Here is a 14,761-nt window from a genome sequence, read left to right as displayed (position 1 = left end):
TTCTTGGAATGGTTTCAAGGTATGCTTTAAATCAGATTGTTGTTGAATTAAAGCGTGTTGACTACGCTTGCAAGAATCCTTCAAGTTGTGGTTGTGTGGTGAGAACCACGCTTGGTCTTCCTTGTGCTTCTGAGCTATCCAAATATGTTGGTGGTTGCATCCCACTGGATTCAATCCATATGTTTTGGAGGAGACTAAGTTTTTTGACCAAAGGTTATCTAAGCTCGAAGTGAGCATCAAGGCAGAAATAGAAACAATATCCAAAAGATTCGAAGAACTTGATGTTTGTGGCAAGTTTACTCTGAAGACTAAACTTTGGGAAATTTCATACCCTGATCAGAATTCGATGTGTCCTCCTCCAGCAAAGGTTAACATAAAGCAGGCACCGAAGAAACCTATGAGCAGGAACCCAAGGTCAACAAAGTGTGATCTATCTTACTGGGAGTATGTAGATGCCTTTGAATCTATGCAAAATAGCAATTCTTCGGTGAGGCGTACTACATTATCCTCTGAGCAACCGAATCAAAGAACGATGATGCCCATGTTGGATCAGTTTCAGCCATTTATGCACGACTCCATTGATAAGATTGTTGATGTCAAAGCTGATGATAACTGTGGATATCGGTCAGTTGTCGGTTTATTAGGTATGGATGAAGACTCTTGGTCGGTGGTCCGCTACCATCTTCTTAAAGAACTTGGGAAATTCTCAGAAGACTATACCCGGCTCTTTGGTGGCACGAAGAGATTTGAGGAATTAAGGATGTCACTAGATGTTGATGGGTTAACCAAGGTATGTAACTTATGTTTTTGCTTTTTAATACTTAACTTTACAATTAAGTTTGATGTGTATATTTGTTTCATTTAGGTGACTACGGATAAGTGGATGGATATAACGGACATGGTACATGCCATTGCATCAAAGATACAATGTAATCATTGTATCCTTGTCTAAACAACAAAGCATGACATTCTTTCCTCTTAGAAGTCAACCGCTGGCAAATTCTTCATTGCATCGTATAATTTGTATCGATCATGTGTATGACAATCATTTTGTTGAGGTACATTGTAGATATGAAGTGCTTTTTTATATTTATGCAATGAGTTTTGTAGGATTGAGTTAACACTTTTTTCCCATGTACAACAGGTTTATTTAAAAGAACGTTGTCCTTTACCGCTTGTGGCATTGTTATGGTCTAGCAATTGTCATCCTCGGGCGAAACAGTGGCCAACTCTATATATTAGTAGAATGCAGCATTACAAGAGTTTCGTGATGTTCAAGAGAGACTATCTTCACATAAATGATGATTGAACATGTAATTTATAATGACTGATCGTTTTGAATTGGATTTTCACATTACATTTATGTGTTTTTGTATATTTGTTACGTCCTTCATCCATATTAGGTTTTATTTTCCAAATGGATTCATTATTCACAACGATAATGGTGTTTGTTTTCAGGCTTCCACTCTAGTTCCCATTCAAGTACCTAACGGTTGTGATTTTCAAACGTTAAAAATCAGAATACTCCAGTTCCCATTCAAGTACCTAACAGTTTATGGAAGACGACTTGTTGTTCTCTGTTAAATTTGATTTGTATTACTTTTACTTTTTGTCGGTGTTGCAAATTTATTTTAAATATAAAAAAAACAAGTACAACAAACGAAAAATAACAATTAATGGTTAAGATTCCAATTAGACAAATTATTTAAACTCAAGTAGTTCATTTTTTTAAAAGAAACTACTATAAAATTAAAATTTAATTAAAATATATTTCGTCATAAATTAAAAATAATTTAATGTTGAACTGATAAAAAATAGTTAACAAAGTATATTTAACTCTAATGTAAAATATGGAAATTAAGAAAATAAATAAATTATATGAGTCAATTATTAATTCAATATAATGTATAATGCTTCAACTACTGAACGTGGTGACTTCAGGCTTCTAGGGTAAAATGAATGTTCTAAGTTTTGATTTAATATATATAGTTGCTATGTGCAAAGCTATCGTATTTTACATATACTTTAACTGTGGAATAAATTGCTTTTGAAGGATTTAATATACTTATGTCAATGTTTTAGCCTTTTCTTTAACTAGAATACACAATCATTGATGTGAATGTGAGGCAAACATATTCGACAATATTAGCGTAATATTCCGTGTTATGCATGGGTGTTGAATTTATAATTTATAATATTTTTATATTATTAATATATTATATAATCTATTTTTAAAATTTTATATATATTAGTACAATAAATGGAAATAAATTTTATAATTTATAATAATTTTATACTATAATATTTTCCATATTTATTATTTTTGTTCATTAAACTTTGTAAAGATTGACCAAGGTCTTTGAACAACAAAAATGGAAATAAATAAAACTAACATTACTAATGAAATTGGTTCAAGTACAATAAATGTATATACATCGAATTTCAATATAAAATGTGTAAATAAACTACGACTGATCCGTGCGCCGCCTGCGTCGAGACCTAACATATACTAGTTGGTCTTTTATGACACTCATGACAATCTTGAGGCATTCTTCGATCACCTCATGTGTCGATGTGCCTAGCGTGACCACCCCTAGGTTGAGATGGCGCTCCAACCTTTTCGCAATCGCATCACAAGCTTCCTGTTAAATACAAAAAACAAATTAGATAATTACTATGAAAAAATTGACGTAAATGACGTAAATTATTAGTAACACTTACCACTGCATGTCTCGGGTCGTCGACATCCGACCTTGCAGATGTCGACGGTACTGCTGGCTTCGTGATCGGACGAATATCTGTCTCTGGATCCTAAAGGATAACTCTGGGCTGCGTAGCATGACCATCTGCCAGAGGATCTGATGGCTGGCCCGGTGTCATGAATGGATGTGAAATACGGAAGAACCAGTCCATGTAGTCACTGGCACACTGCCCTGGCAAAACACAGATGTCACATGTTGCAGCCATATGGTCCGAATAGTGCATCCACCTATCGTGTGTATCATCAAACAACACCCATGAATCGACAGGTGGAGCAGGACTGGTCTGGGTGTATCCAAACTACCGCATGACCCTCTCTGATCGGTAATACACAAAAACGAGCCCCCAGCGCAGCAGACCGGAATAACATGAAATCATATGGAAGTCTTGGACCGGTCGGTGCTCCCCATATGGGATCCAACAGACATCTGAAATCCGGAGTCGGTCCAGGCGTTCCCTGTACATCAGTGTACGTATGCTCTTCACGGTCTTCTTCGTAGCAATCCAACTACAGGCACGCGGTGAATCCTCGTCGTAGTTTGGATCAACAGTAGACTCCGCGATTGAGGGAAAGTGCTCGTATATCCAGCACTACAGAGATAACATGAAAATCATAAAAATTAATAATGAAAGTCTAAAAAAATTTCAAGTTAAACATTGTTGAATCTCAACGAATCAAAAACATGTTTGTTACCTACAACAGCGTGATGTAATCACCAAACTGTCGACTGGTGCTGATAAAAGCATCATTCAGGTGGTCGTACATATGCACCAGCGCAACTACTCCCCAGGCGTACCTCCTAGTCTAACTGAGGTCACGAAGGGCCTCCAAAAACACAACATGAACATGGGTTGCACTCTTGTTAGCAAAAAGAGTGCAACCCAGAAGATGAAGATGAAACGTGCGAGCCGCAGCTGTCCAATGTCTGGCCTGGCATCGACGTTGATAGATATCACGTATCCATTGCAGGCGTACATACGGTCCACGACATTGCCCTGTTTCAGCCCTGGCAGCCTCTGCAGTGACCATCAATAACTCCACCAGCATCTGTACCGCATCGTCTAGCGTGATCGTCACCTCTCTCATAGGGAGATGGAAACTAGAAGTCTCCCGGTGCCACCGCTCGATAAACGACAACAAAAGTCCCCGATCGCAAGTGTTTATCGAACATGCGATCAGAGGACTTAGTCATGTCCCAACAACTAGCCCCTCAATGGCAGGAACAGGCCTGCCTAAACTATGCACCTTCCTCCCGTGAGAGGATAACTTCAACTCAGGACGCTCCTGAATTGAAGTATAAAGGAACACACAATTCATTAACATCATCTTTTAAAGGAAAACAAATTTCAATGATAAAGTATAATTAACAACTAACTAAAATTCAATATTATAAATACCTCTCCCGTCCATACGCTGCCTGCAACATGATCTGCATACTCGGTCAGCACGGATGGGTCGCTCGGATCACCCGGAAATCCCTTAGGCTCATCCTCAACAGCCTGTGCGTCGGTGTTTGCAGGAGTGTCTGCCCTAGTGTCTCGTACGTCACCTCCTGCCATGGGCTTATCCGCATATACGTCAACCTCAACCGAAGCTCCATTAGCCTCTGTCACAAGGACCACTGGCTCATCGTCCACAACAGTGACAGGTACTCATTGCCTGCGTGCGGATGCGGTAGGCCGTCGACACTGCAGAGCATCATCGGAATCATCACGATCTCCTTTGCCCACACCTCTGCCAGTAACGTCACCTAAGGCATGACCTAACCCTCTAGTCCTAACCATGAACTGCAAATGTCTACCACAAATTCCATCACTAATTTCATTCACTCAAATTTCATTGGTCTAACGCAAATTTCATTGACTTAAAGTCATGCAAGTTGTTAGGATTTCATTGATTGTAGGGTTGTCATTCAGTCAATTATTTAGGTGTAACACTTATTATGGAGCAATCAATGACATAATTGATTTAGACTATTATGGTGACTTAAGGTTTTTGATGCTTACGTGTCATTGGTTTGAGGGTGAACAGGACAAATATTGTGCAACCATCAATATGCATGGTTTGGCAAGGAAAATTTAATTTGTATAATACTCCTTAATTATGAATGGTGATCAATGAAAGTATAGTACTCCTAAATTTAATCTTAGCCGATGAAAGTATAGTGATCAATGAAGAAAATAATCATGATTTTGTCAATAGCTCTACCCAATCAGAGCCATTTAAAAGGGTATACTTTGAAAGCAGTGATACATATGTTGAAGTCATCTCTAAACTGGTAAACATTTATCAAGTTCAAATAATACTGGGGAGAGTATCTCCATTTGTTTGTGAAGTGGCATTGGATCTATAGGTTAAAATTGTAGTGTGCATTGTGGTTATGGGAATGTTGCCATATTTTTGCATTGGATCTATAGGTTATGTCACATTTTGTTGTCATTCATGATCATGAATGATTCACGGCTGATACTTTATAGCATGCTTTGATGAAGGGAATAGTTAGGAAAGGGAACAAAATGGAGATAAACCAATCTATTTATGTACCCATTTTTACCCTTCCTTGCATCTCTTGCCTAACATACACCCTAGGATTTCAGAATCATAAGTACTTTTTTCTTCAGTTTCTTATATTTGTTTACTTTATTTTGAGCTCTTCAAGAATTGAATTCATCTGCTTACTTTCTTCTGAAATCATTACAGGATGACAATACTGTGGATATTTTAACAATTTATAATAATTATCCTAATTCAGATGAATACTATTCATCAAAAAGGTTTAAATCATCACATAATGCTGCCCATGGTGGAATATGTTTTCTACCTTCTAACCTTGAAGGTAACCAAGAGAAAAACGAGAGTATGTTTCAAGATAGTTTCTGGGGCACAAAGACATCAGCTTGTGACTCGACACTATTTCAAGGAGCAATACTCCTTACAGCCTAACTTGTTAAGTGAAGATGCAGCATTTGTAACATGAAAGTGGAAGCTTCAAATGGAACACATATGCAACCATTAACTCCACTTATAAGGTGGTTTTTCAACAAAGATAATTGTGATGTTCAAACTATTTCTTAACCCTCAAAAGTGAATGATAACAATTAAAATAGAAACAAATAAAATATAGTATGCATAGTAAACTTCAATTCAAACCAAAAAAGCCTCAACAAGTTCCAAGATTATAATATACGACATCAGGCACTCTACAGTACAAAACAAAAAAGCCTCAAAACCAAATTTCAAACTATATATTATAAACTTAATCAACTAACCCTAAATCCTAATTAAAAAAATCACTATTTATCAAATATTTGCCAATTTTAAAAATTAAAATTGAAGCTCACGGATCAGGTTGATCCGTAAGCTTCATACAGATCAACTTGATCTGTCACACACTTACGGATCAACTAGATTTGTATCAGACTTTACTGCCAACTACAACTTACGGATCACCTATAAACCTATACGGATCAACTACAAACGACGACAAAGGAAGAGACAATGGTGCTTACCTCGACAATGCTGACGCACCGAGGGAGAACACCACCCTCAATTTGCCTGGGCTACTCAACACCAACGGAGGCGCGGTCGTAGAACAAGGACTCCCGCTGCGGAGGAAGAAGATGACGCTCATGTGCGGAGAACAAACGTTAGTCGCGACGTGAAGGATGATGATGATGGGTGCTGCCTGTGAAGCTTTTTTGAGACGAGGGTGAGGTGAGAAGCAAGAACGCGGGTGATGTGAGGTGAGGGGTGAGGAAGAAGAACAAACGAAGTTGAGGTGAGGAAGAAGATAAAAAAATGGTGGGATGGAGGAAGAAGAAGGCCAACACAGGAGGGAGGGAGGGAGGGAGAGTGAAGCGTTTTTTTTTTTAAAAAAAAAAGCAGGAGTAGTTCCATCTTTTTACATGAACTGCTGGGTGTACCTAGCAATACTCCAATAGTTGCCTTCAGAGTTTGTGCATCTAGACCCAGAAAAAAAAAAAAAAAGCGTGCGCGTTAACACACGAACCATTCATGTCTTTGCTTAAAAAAAATCCAAGATAATAATTTTATAATTAATTTATATAAAATCATAATTAGTTAAAGTGACAGCACATGTGATTGTAAAACGCACGATTGCAATTATTAAAAAATTATATTAATATCTGTAGATAAGTAATAGGACTTAGTTCTACTTATTAATTTTATATTAACATTTATTTTCTCTACGATATATGAGAATATGAGATGCACAATAAGGGTAACTTTCATGTTCGCAAGTCGCAGCATCCCTTCTGAATTCTGAATTCTGATTTCCTCCTAATGAATATTAGGCTCAATTTATTCTTATTCTATTTTGGCTTTCTTTTTAAAATATTAATCAACATTTATTAATTACATTGTATAAGATATTGTACAATTAACGAAAAAGAAGAGAAGAAGAAAGATATTGTACTAAATTTTACTGATTATTTATAACTGAGATGTTGTATTTTTTATGATTCAAAGCTACCTAGTTCAAGATTCAAGCCTCGCAGGAACTGCATAGCTCTATCCTCGAGCTTTCTAATTTTAATGATTCATTTCATTATTGTAACTTTATTTTATTCTCTAAAAAACACTTACAATAATGAATCAAAATCTTAGGTAACAATAGTAAAATAAATAAATAAAAAACTGTAATTAATTTTGTATTATGCTTTACTTCAAATGAAAACAAACACGAACAATTGTTCATGTCTTTTATTTACTTTTTAAATGCTAGTTCACCAGTATATATGATATAATAAGTAAAAACTTTAATTATAAGATTATAATTTGAGAAAAGACATTTATAATATTTTTTTTTCTTTTTAACACACCTAGATAATCGTATTTATTATTTTAAAACTATCAAACTATTAATCACTTTGAACTTTTACTAAAACTTTACTTATTATTTTCTAAATATCGAATTTACAAATAATAATAATTTTTTTCTGTCTTGAATGACAAAATTTTATACTTTCAAATTGATTTTTTTTTTATTTTTAAAATTTACTTATTACTTTTTCTTAAATATGAGTTACTTATTTTATTTATTTATATGAATTAATTAACTGGGTATACTTCTCTTATAAACAGTGTAATACGTAAGAGATATACTAAAAAATATCATTATATACTAATGGTAAGAAAATATTTGTCTATAGTATTACTTCCACTGATATATTTTTAATTAGTTTATCGGATAATATATATATATATAAATACTAATAGACAATTTCATTTATAAAGAACACATCGATTAGAATTAATTCATTACGAATATATTTAAGATCACTCCCTTGTTCACAGATTAATATTTTTTAACCACAACATAAAGCTGGGTCGATCTTGAATTCAAAGTTAGGTACTAATCGAGAGTAAACGACTAATGCACTAAAAGCAATTTTCTTTGGCTTTTACTCTTAAATGAAATAGTTTTATCTTTTTTCGGTGGATCTTTTCTCTTATTTACTATCTTACAGTAAATTGCATACTGTAGCTTCGGAGACTCGCTCATTTGATTACTGAATAAAGTAAAGAAGACTAGAAGAGATATTTATACTCAGTTTCCTACAGAAAGTAATTAATATATTTGTAAAGTTTATACGTATAGTGACTATACATTGATATAGAATTCACAACGATATCGATGACCAAAACATACATACCCTTAGAGAGAATAAACTTAAAATAGAAAGAATCTCTGAGGTAACAGTTAGATGGTTTTCTTGCAGTGAATTTGATAGCTTGTAACGAAACCAGTTTCATGCTCTAAAAGACTTATTTCTTTTATTGAAGAAAATTAAAGAAAGAAAAAGAAGCACGTCTTTCTTTCAATATCCGAATAAACGTTAAGGTTGCATGCCCACGTTTCTATACAGTAGAAGATATATATAAATTATTTAAAAGTAACGAAGAATCTAACAATTATATGATTGAGCTAATGTGGGGCAACAATAGGCCTTGGAACCAAGAAGGAATAGATTGGAATCACGGAAAGAAAGAGAGAGAATGATCATGTTGAAGAAGGACGTCATAAAAAGCAAAAGCTGCTAAGGAAACAGAGAGAACATATTCACGCCTAGACATGTGGGCATCATCAGCAACTATGCTTGCTTGGGATTCCGAGCTATTGTTACCTTTAGTTGCTGCTGCTACTACTTCTTCTACTATACTACTTCTGGTGGACCAGCACCTATTTCTTCGAAGTTTCTTTGCTTTTATCATCAGATATAGCATATACATTAGTATCATGTTGGTGTTATATTCTTCGTAAATAATCTTATTCCTTAAATAGTTGCTCAAGAATTTGATTTTAAATTTGTGTGTATAAGAAATAATTATTAAAATAATTTATTTCTTAAATAAATCTTGATATATACCTTAAGTTAATAATATGGTTGAATGAAAGAAAACTGAAGGAAATAGAATTTAATTAGAAGAAATATTTAAAGTAGAGACAAAGAGATATGAAACTTATATTACTAAATTTAATTTTTCTTCCTTTCTTAGCAATCAAAACATGAATAAGATCGAGATTAATTAGTCTTTAATTTTCAATCAAAATTTTTTCTAAAAAGTTCAAAAAAATATATACATGTTATTATTTCAAAAATTACAAAGTCTTACCTCACTTAAGTTACGATTATAAATTATTTATAAATATTTTTTTCTCTGCGCACCAAAACACTTTTTAGAATCATAAAATTGTGACGATGGAATACTTAATGAATAATGTCTCCCATAAGAACCTTATGGAAACAATTACCATAGACATTTTTGTGATCACTATCCCATCAGTATACTACGACCGACCGACCAACAAAAACCACCCTTCACTGCTTCCTCCAACAGAGAGAGGGAGAGAGAGATTCGCTTTTTTGACTATGTTATGACACCTTTATTCCTTGTAAGCAAGCAATCAAGTAGCTAGCTTTGAAAATTGCAAAAGGCAAACAACTTAAAGTCTCAGATTCCATCTCTAAAGCCTCCTTCAATTATCACATGAATGACATCATAATCATAATTAGATTATGACAAATCTACTTTACCAGATTGATTTCCTTGTGCCTTTATTCCATTATTTTATAACAAAAAAATTAAGGAATGAAAGATGTGTGCTAAGCATTAGCAAGCCTCCCATCAATATTAAGCATGACGAGAGAAAAGAAGAAAATAAAGAATAAACATAATTAGTTATATGCATTTTTAGTTGAAAAAAAAAATGACTTCTAAATTAAGAATTCCATTTTTTTCTGTTTTTTTTAATTCAAAATTCATTTTTCCTGTTTTTTGTCTTGTACCTTTAAAGGTTTAAATTAGAAATCTAGCTTTTGATAATGTCTCCTTTGTTTTATTCTTTGTCTTGATTAGTTCTTTTGTTTTTGAATTGAAGTCATATCTAGAGTTGTAGTGCATGAAAGAGGAGCTGCATGTTTTTGAGGGGTATTTTGGCGGTTCTTTAACAACAAATGAAACATATCCTCCTTTTCCATGGCTACCGCTCTCAGTTCGCATAATAAAACAAAGAAGTACGATAGATCCATTTGGTCAATTTCCTTATAATTTGATAATCATTTTCGACACCAAATTAGTACATATTCGTATTACTACAATTCTACCAGATCAACGTGACTCTCTTCTCTCACTGTCATGGTCCCAATTTGGATGTATTCAAAGTGCTTTTTCTGTGAAAGGTTAAAAATAAGTAGCCAAGATGAAAAAGTGATTCTCAAAATATGAGACCAAGAGAAGTATACGAATTTGAAGTTTCTATTTAGATGATTAAAAAATCAAGTTGAACGTACTACCCAGCAGCAGTGGGTCAGAACAAACTAGAGCTTAGCATGACAAAATTAATGCACGAGGGAGTCTCCATGCTTTAAATTAATTTTATATTGGCCTTAATTAAGAGGAATATGTGTGAGTGTGATTATTATTTATCTAATATCTAGTATAATGCGAGAGAGGAAAAGGTGTGTGTGTGTGATTATTATTTATCTAATATCTAGTATAATGTGAGAGAGGAAAAGGTGCAGGGGATGGAGAGAGGTAACCACCTTATAAGTGTTGGAAAATGCATCTTCAAAATTCACTAATTTCACACACTCGCTCAAAATATATATAATTCATTGACTTTCTAACCATGATATATATAACAGTATTGAACTGGATAATGTCACAGCACTAAAAAAAGTCCAACATATCTTTATTATTTTGCTAGAATTTCTCACATTAATTATTATACTCAAATATCACCATTACCTTTGTTTCAAATATTTTGTTAGCAGCTTTCAATTGCCGGTATATTACACATATACTATATCTTTTCTTTTTTGCATAGAAAATGACAGTAATTAAGAATATTGTATTTGACGAAAACTAAAAAAAGGATCCGAAGTCAGACACATTAATGTGTAAAGTTTCTTAAACTTACATTATACCTGGTGCAAATCGTTAACAATGAGCAAATATAAAAAAAAATGACATCATATAAAAAGCCTTCTAGGCTAGTCCACATAGCTTCACACAATTAGTAATATCAACTAATTAACCGCTCATGTCATCACAACACAAGCATATATATAAACAATTACACACCAATACTTTTGCTCAACTTGTTCATACTTGGAGTACAACAAAAAAATATCAACGACGACATCCAACGATGGAAAAAGGAAATTACTTGAAGAGTTGCGTACCATTTTATCGTCACATTGATGTTACACAAAGTGTTCTGATCTTCTTATCCTTCCATCCCATTTATCCTCAAAAGACAAGACTCATGCATAGAGGGTAGTAGAATTCCGTTCCAAAGTTAGCAAGGTGATATAATAGGTTCTTCTAATAACTCTTATACATTAGATCATTTCTATGATCATAAAAATCTGTGTGGCGAGTAGGAAATAAAGCAAAGCAGTAGAATTGGAGTAGTTTAATTCCAATGATCACAACAAGTGGTTAGGTGAAGGAATGAAACTAGGAACCTCACTCCATGCATTGCCACTACTTCCATTATTCCAAAGTACACCATTTCCCGAACTAGTCATCAAGAGATTTTTTGACAAACTCAAACCTTGATTCTCTTCCAGCTTTATTGTATTAAGCTGAGGCACTATTCCACTTACACTAGAATTAATAGAATCCATTTTAGAACGAATATTATTAAACCGGCCTCCATGACCCTTTGCATAACTTGGCGGTTCAGCATTGTTATTTTCTCCACCACCAAACTGAAACACCCCAATTTGTGGCTCAAAATTAGTACTCAAGAAAGGGAACTGATGTTGAACTTGTTGCAGATTGTTAAACCTCCATTGCTGATCACCAAGGCCATTATTTGACAACATAGCCCCTCCACTAATATTACCAAGTGATGAAGCTGAACTAGTACCAATTTGAAACTCAACATCACTAGTGTTGTTGCCATTATTTCTAGCCACCAAAGGTGTTGTGATCGCCCCAAAATGAGATCCAATGCCCCCAGAAACGTAGTCGCCATTATAATGATGTAAAGAGGCCAAGAATGGGAATTGAGTTGGTGTTATTGGAGTTGGCAAATGAGTCATCATCACATGATCAGGGGTGCAGCCACTAGAAGAAGAATTAGCACTTGCTGAAGGTTTCATAGGAGACTTTGATCTAGCACTGTTCCCTTTGTTTCTTTTGTTCCTTCTGCAGCCACCTCCAACTGGCACGCTCCTGAGTGCACCTCCTCTGGTCCAGTAACGACGACAAGTCTTGCAAAAGTGGCGAGGCTGTGAGAGGCTGTAGTTGTTGTAGTAGCAAAACTTGGTGTTTGTGGATTCACATCGTGGACATTTGAGTGCTGCATCGGGTTGGTGTATCTTGGCCATCCTGGCTCTATCAGCCATTGATCCTGGTCTGATAGAGCCTTGAATATAGTCACCACCTCCGATACCTGTCGTCACCGATGAAGGTGGTGACGGCTGCAGAGGTGGTGGAATCTGTGGATTATTAGTGCCAATTCCTGCTTGCTGATTAGGCTGCTGTGAATTTTTTTTACAAGTGTAAGCCAAACAATAAAAGAAGAAAAGAAAAAAAAAAGAAACTACATAATTGAATATCTACAAGTGTACACACATACAGAGAGTATATTCAGGGAAAAATAAATAAAAAGATTGATAAAGTGTATGTGTAGGAATATCTGATTTTTTTTTCTGATCAATTGTATTCTTAGGTAGCTTTATTGATGAAGAAGCTATGATAAGAAAAAGAAGAAAGGGAAAAGAAATGGAAGAGAGAATGAAAGAATTAATCCTTACCTGTTGTGACCAGTTGGGTGGATCTAGATAGATTGGAAGGGACGGGAAGACCATAGTTCTTGTTAATTAGAGAGCTTTCTTTCTCTTTTGTAAAAGTTTGATGGGTTCTTTGGTGGTGTGTGTGGGTGGAGAATCACATCAACATGAGAGAGTTGCAGAGAAAGAGATCACAGGGGGACGGGAAAAGATAAAGGAGCTTGTGGGGGTGTGTCTATATATTTAATTTATTTGTTTATTTTTGTTCTTAATTTATCTCTCCTCGATCTTTTTGTTTCTATTAAAATTATTGGGGGATTACGGAGGAGCACCAAACGAGTTTCCTATTCTATAAGCACCTTTCTTTTCTGCTTTTATTGTGGCATTAACATTAAAGACTTTACTCTCCAATCGCCATGCATGTTAAGACTTAAGAAAGAGAAACCCTAGCCCTAGCTTTAGATTAACATATTATATATTTTGTATTATGACTTGTGAGGTTTTTTATGCCTAAAAAATATTTTAGAATAATAAATATGGAATGTAAAAGTAAAAAGGTGATGAGTCATGGACTCATGGTGGGGAGGTCTTCGGTGGATGCGTCACAATCGAATGTACCTTTGTTTCCCTTCCGCCAGCTCTCCTCAGGAAAAAAAGTAGTCATTATTTTCTTTTTTTATCCTCTATTTAATTCAACTTTTTTTTTTGTAGTAACAGCTTTTTCGTTTTTGTGTAAAATTATTCATTAATACGCATGTATCATAAAAAATTTGACACCTTTTTTTGGATATTGTGATATACTTCAGTCCTACGCTACTACGATTAAAATCGACCAATATATATCCAAATTATATTACTGATGATAGAGTAGTAAGATTCATTACCGGTACCCCTTATGCTCTTACAAAGAGACAGTGGTATATATAAATTCAAACGTTGTTTATAGATTAATTAATTGACATTTTACTCCCTTTTCCCATTCCCACCTTTCTTATGAAATATATTTATAAGTCAAAGGGTATTTATTAAACCTAATTGGAACTTGAAAGTTATTTTATTTTAAAGAAAAAGAAAAGCAAAACCATACGTATAAAGAATAATTAAGGTATCTAGCTCAGATATTAGACAGTCTGCATGAGAACTCCTTAAGTATTTAAGCTCAATTTCTATATTAAAAAAAACTCACCAATATATAGTAATTAATTCTATAAAAATTCACAATAAGTTAATTTAGATAAAAAAAAAGTTAAACAAATATGTATAATTAGAAGAAAATAAATTAAAAATGCATTTAAATTCTACACTTTAACTTCCAATGAAATCAAATGATATATTTTATATTAACGTGAGTTGAGTCTAGTGAAAAAGATTGATGTTTTACTTACATTCAATTAATTAAAGGCTTAAATTCTTACTAAAAGAAGTACCTATATTTATTGTTTGACCGTATCATATATTTAACATGATTGCTTCTAAAGAAAAATATACATGAAAATAAAATGAGATAATTTATAACAAAAATAAAGACTTAGTTAAATGTACTTTTCATTCTTTTAATTTAATGTATTTTGGCTTTTAACTCTAATTTTCTTTTTTGTCTTTAGTCTTCATACAAAAAGAATGACATATGCACTTTGATGATATTACATGTCATTTCATCACCTAGATCATATTGTCATGTCAAATTAGTAAAAATATCACACCATCATCTTGATGATTATTATATATCATG

General features: G+C 34.0%; 2 protein-coding genes across 3 annotated transcripts; one reads left to right on the top strand and one right to left on the bottom strand.

Annotated features, from left to right (window-relative positions):
- The first annotated feature begins 346 nt into the window (after positions 1–346).
- Positions 347–869, top strand: LOC102669947 (uncharacterized). The gene is made up of 2 exons (XM_006575756.1): positions 347–762; positions 866–869. The coding sequence occupies exons 1-2, from the start codon at positions 347–349 to the stop codon at positions 867–869; spliced, it is 420 nt and encodes a 139-aa protein (XP_006575819.1).
- Positions 870–11,177: 10,308 nt separating this feature from the next.
- LOC100787357 (dof zinc finger protein DOF2.4) lies at positions 11,178–13,256 on the bottom strand. 2 transcript variants are annotated; one of them, XM_006574790.3, is made up of 2 exons: positions 13,054–13,256; positions 11,178–12,774 (listed from the first exon to the last, which is right to left on the bottom strand). In XM_006574790.3, the coding sequence occupies exons 1-2, from the start codon at positions 13,105–13,107 to the stop codon at positions 11,716–11,718; spliced, it is 1,113 nt and encodes a 370-aa protein (XP_006574853.1). In that variant the 5' UTR covers positions 13,108–13,256; the 3' UTR covers positions 11,178–11,715. The 2 variants fall into 2 exon arrangements, with proteins under 2 accessions (XP_006574853.1, XP_003520022.1); XM_003519974.5 differs by having other exon boundaries at positions 11,178–12,777; positions 13,054–13,252.
- Positions 13,257–14,761: the final 1,505 nt, after the last annotated feature.

This window comes from Glycine max, chromosome 2, assembly GCF_000004515.6.
Source record: "Glycine max cultivar Williams 82 chromosome 2, Glycine_max_v4.0, whole genome shotgun sequence".
NCBI lineage: Eukaryota > Viridiplantae > Streptophyta > Magnoliopsida > Fabales > Fabaceae > Glycine > Glycine max.
Note: the sequence above shows the minus strand (reverse complement) of the source record. Positions and strands in the feature narration are given on the sequence as shown.